The 5116-nt window shown below is 46.7% G+C and overlaps 1 protein-coding gene across 1 annotated transcript; it reads right to left on the reverse strand.

Annotated features, from left to right (window-relative positions):
• Positions 1-3727: 3727 nt before the first annotated feature.
• On the reverse strand, positions 3728-4675 carry LOC142458164 (olfactory receptor 3A10). The gene has a single exon (XM_075559216.1). It carries the CDS (start codon positions 4673-4675, stop codon positions 3728-3730), a length of 948 nt encoding a protein of 315 aa, XP_075415331.1.
• Between the last annotated feature and the right edge of the window lie 441 nt (positions 4676-5116).

Raw genomic sequence — 5116 nt, forward strand, 5'->3', positions numbered from 1 at the left:
AAATTAAAAATACATTTGGAAATGTTCCCTGCATAATTTGAAGAAGAAAAATTGAGATCTTCAAAATGAAGGTGAAATATGAACCTCTGAAGTCTTACATTTTTGACGTTCAAACTTGCCCTTACTCCTGCCTTATATGTGCTTTCACAAGGCTTCTTTCCCCCTCCACTCTGCTCATGCTGTGTTCTGGGCCTTGAAGGAACCAACTTGTAGCCTCTGTACATATTGCACAGCCTCCATATCAAGAAGAAAAACCCGCTGTCATCTAACTGATTCTAATTCATTGTGAACCTATAGGACAGAGAACTGACCCTGTGGGTCTCCAATCTTTTAAAGGCTGCGGAGTGACTGGTGAGTTAGACACTGGCTTTATGATTGGTAGCTCAATGTATAAGCAAATAGCCACCATGTATCCATATATAGATTCCCTCAAAGATCCCTTAGCACATAATTAAAATATATATATATTCTTTATATTTCTGTTTTATGCTGTAATATGTGGGTCTGAAATCTCCTCATATTGAAAACTGGAATGGTAATGTAATACATTCTTATACCTTAATAGCTGAAAATAGAATGGAATACCGTATCCAAGAACCTTGAGCTGATGCAGTCTACCCAGTGCCATCTTTGAATCAGTGCCCACATAACCCAAGGGCAAGCCTAAAACCAAGATCCCAAGGGAAGATGTTCTGTTGGGCTGTGTAAGGTGAATGGCAAGGAATCCAGAGATTACTGTGTGTTGAGCTCTGAGGCTGACAGTGCTTCAGAGGAGACCAAGAACAGTGGTGGAGACAGAGGATGCACCCTGTACCTGCCAGGGAGAGCCGAACTCCAATGAGAGGCTGCAATCAGGTGGTAAAACCTGAGCAGAAAGGCCAGGGAGAAAAGATGGCAGACCATACTACAGACTTGGCAAAGGTCAAGGTTTGATATGTGGAGTCAAGATCAAAATTGGCAGCCTCTGAATAAGACCAGAAAGTCAAACTCACTGCCATTGAGTTCATTCCAACTCATATACAGCAGGGCTGACCTGCCCCCTGTGAGTTTCTGATATGGTAACTCTTTACAGGAGTAGAAAGCCTTGTTTATCTCCCATGGGGTGGCTGGTGGTTTTGAACTGCTGACCTTGCAGTTAGCAGAACCATTAGACTATGAGAACTGTGGATAAAGAAATGCTGATGGCCAGCCTTGCTCCAGAGGGATTCACCCAGCAGTCCAGGCAGTTCCCCAGAGGAAGAAGCCCGAGCATCAGGAGAGCTGCACTGGGTCCGCACGGAGCCTGATGCAGTCAGTGGCTGCTGTGTGAAAGGCGTCAACTGAGTGGGTGTGAGTGGCTTTCACCGAATGTTCAGCAGGACCCAGTGAGCGAATGGATTTGGAGTATGACTGGAGGCCACTGGTGGGCTGGGAATAGACCTGTCAGATAAAATCAGTCTTAGAGTTACCCTCTGTAGCACATACTTTGGGGTTGTGTGGGGAGTGGGGGTGGTCACTTTGGCTCTGATTGGGGCCCACCTTGTAGACCTCTCTGTTCATGAGTTGCTCCATGTGGTTACGTTGCCCTCAGGTTTGGTGCACTGTGGTGGCTTCTGCACTCATACTCCCATTTCTGTGGAGACATAAGCAATAGCCTCCCGCTGGCTGGATTAGTGTCCTGCTCCCCCAGTGCCATCGTTTCCCTCTTTTGTTTTTTCCCTTGTGTGTACTATGTAAATATATTAATTCGTAAATATATTAATTCATAAAAATAAAGGTATTGACCAATATACATATATTTATCTAGCAATACATTGAAGAAGTGGGTGGACTTTAGGCCTCTGCTCAAGTCCTCCCTTAACGCAAGAACACTTTGTTATAACAACCTGGCATTCTATGATGCTCACCCTCCTGACATGATCGTTGAAGACAAAATGGGTGAATAAGCAAATGTGGGGAAGAAAGCTGAAGGTGCCAGACCATCAAAAGATATAGCATCTGGGGTCTTAAAGACTTGAAGTTAAACAAGCAGCCATCTAGCAGAGAAGCAACAAGCTCACATGGAAGAAGCACACCAGCCTGTGTGATCATAAGGTGTCGATGGAATCAGATAATAGGCACTGAAGACCCCAAATAAGCAAACATATTGTTTGGAACAAGGCAGGTTGGAGCAGAGACCCCAAACTCATCTGTAGACAATGGGACATCCTCTCACAAAAGGGTCACAAGGAAGGGATGAGTCAACCAGAGTGCAGCATAGCACTGATGAAACACAATGTTCCTCTGGTTCTTTGAGGTTTCCTCACCCCCCACTATCATGACCCCAGTCCTGCCTTTCAGTTCTGGCTAGACTACAGCATATACACTGATACAGATAAGAGCTCATGACACATGTAATCCAGGTCAGATAAACCCCTGAGGAACAGAGATTGGAGTAGCAATACCAGGAGGGTAGGGGGAAGGTGGTGGTGGTGGGGTGGTTGGGGAGAAAAAGGGAGGAAGGGAAAATCACTTACAATGATGGACGTATAAATACCCTCTCCCCTCCCTCCCTGGTGGATGAACAAGAGAAATGTAGGTGAAAGGAGACAGGTCAGTATAAGATATGAAAGCAATAGTAATTTATAATTTATCAAGGGATCACAAGGATGGGATGGGGAGGGGAAAAGGAGGAGCTGATACCAAGGGCTCAGGTAGAAAGTAAATGTTTAGAAATGATGATGGCAACACATGTACAAATAGGTTTGATATAATTGATATATGGGATGTTATAAGGGCTGTAAGAGGCCCCAATAAAATGATTTAAAAATCAATCTTAGATTTCTCACTTCTGGAGTGGGAAGCATCTGAAACTGCTCACAGAATGAATTCTAGAAATGACCACCACTAACCATTCCTTTCTGGATTGCAAGGGTTTCACCCAATCTTGTGTCTAGGGGTGGGGTGGAATCTAGTTTTCAATACTCCTACACCGATGAACTGCAAACAATGTCTCCCTCAATTCTTTCCTAAGATCCCCCATGTCATTTCTAATTACATGTATATTAAATAAGCATACATCAATATATTTTCCCCACTTAAAAAGAAACATAAAACCGACTATTCTTGGTGCTTTTTCTCATGAAAGTATGATGTTATGTATCTGTGTTTGGGGCGGAGGTTTGTGAGCACCAGCTCATGCACTGGCATGTCCACGAGTTTCCCATGATGGGTGAGGCAAGATGGAGCACTGGGTTGGAGAATGAGTATTTGACAATGTTGCTATGATGTAAAAGCTTTTCAGGGTCCTCTGATCATCACCCACCCTCTGTTCTAGGGTCTGTCCCATCCCCAATTTAATTTCATCATTCTAAACTCACTTTTTTAGGGAGAATCTTTTCAAAGAAGAGACCACAGATAATTGTAACTGGTTTGAAAAAGGGAGCCACGCACTTTGCTTTTGTTAACATCTTAAAGATATTTCAATGGAAAAGTCATTCCGTTTAAAAATACAAAACAGCTTGTGTCTCCAGTTCCTCGTGGTTTGGGTTTTGCCCGCCTTAAGCCCTATTGTATCAGAGACTTAGACAACCTCTTTCCTAGCCTGTCGCCTTCCTCTTCAATAGAAGACAAATGACATCCTACCTTGGCTCATACCACCTATTCTCCTTGCATCCCCTCAACCCAATGCCAAGCCACACCTAGGCCTTCAGCCGAGAAAACTTGATGGGGGCTAAAGGAGGTGGGAATGCCTGGCGATCCTACCTCCTCACTCTGGGGGCCTCTTCCCCGTGAGCACCCTCTTCAGGGCTCCCTGTATGTCAGGGTTCCGGAGGCTGTAGATGACTGGGTTCAACATGGGGGTCAGGATGGTATTGAGGATCCCAATCCCCTTGTCTTTGTCCGAGGGCGAGACTGAGCCCAGACGCATGTAGTTGAAGAAGGCAGTCCCGTAAAAGATGCAGACCACGGTGAGGTGGGAGCCACAGGTGGAGAACGCCTTCTTTTTCCCCTCGGAAGAGCTGATTCTCAGAACGGCAGCTGCCACATGTGCATAGGACGCAGAGATAAGAATCATGGGGATCACACCCATGAAGGTGGCCCCTGCAAAAAGCAACTGTCTGTTGAGGTGAATGCTGGAGCAGGAGAGCTGGAAAAGGGGTGGGAAGTCACAGTAGAAGTGGTTGACCACGTTGTGGCCACAGAAGTCAAGCACAGACACGGCTATGGTGTGAGTCAGAGCGTTGATGAAGGCGATGGAGAAACAGATGCCCACCAGGACCCCCTGGACTTTACGGCTCATGCGGGTACTGTAGGTGAGGGGCTGGCAGATGGCTAGGTAGCGGTCATAGGCCATGGCTGTTAGCAGGTGACAGCCTATGCCAGTCAGGAGGTGGAAGAAAAAAATCTGTGAGATGCAGGCAGCATAGGAAACTCTGCACTGCTGGGCCAGGAGACATGCCAGCATTGGAGGGACGGTGACCGTGATGCACCCAGTGTCCAGCAGCGACAGGTTCCCCAGGAAGTAGTACATGGGGGTGTGGAGTTTGGGTTCCACAAAGATGGCGGCTAGGATGCTGAGATTTCCCCCCACGGTGACCACATAGGCGAAGAGGAAGACGGCAAAAAGGATGGGTTGCAACTCTTGCTTTTCTGTCAGACCGAGAAGGGTGAACGCGGTGACTGCGGTTCTGTTCCCCCAGGCACCTGGATCCATGGGCCACTGCTGAGAGCGACTGTGGGAGGAGACTGGGCCTTCCCAAAGCGGGAAAGTGATACATTTTAGACATTTAATAAAATGGCTACTTGATGCCGAGGTTGCATGGCAGGGCATGGCAGGGCAAGATGGAATGGCTATCATTCTGTCAGCCTAGAGTTTGCTCTGGAGTTCCCTGACATCACCCCTTTAGACAGCCGGGGGATGCCACGGAAGGTACTGGAGCAGAGAGAACTCCTCGGGGCCCAGCTATTTAGCTATGTGGCTTGGAAGTGTTTCCGTATCTTAAGGATCAGTTAGTGCCCAATCAGTGTATAGGAACTGGAGAGCAGCTTTGACTGAGTGAATGAATGGATTTTTGAGAGACTACAAAACACACTCAAACTCACCATCATTGAGTCATAGTGCAACTCACAGTGACTCCTATGGGACAGGGTAGAA

The sequence above is a fragment of the Tenrec ecaudatus genome, chromosome 10 (assembly GCF_050624435.1).
Source record: "Tenrec ecaudatus isolate mTenEca1 chromosome 10, mTenEca1.hap1, whole genome shotgun sequence".
In the NCBI taxonomy this organism is placed as follows: domain Eukaryota; kingdom Metazoa; phylum Chordata; class Mammalia; order Afrosoricida; family Tenrecidae; genus Tenrec; species Tenrec ecaudatus.

Bases quoted from the DNA above. Each gene is read 5' to 3' on its own strand.
- LOC142458164 (XM_075559216.1), bottom strand. From the start codon at position 4,675: ATGGATCCAGGTGCCTGGGGGAACAGAACCGCAGTCACCGCGTTCACC.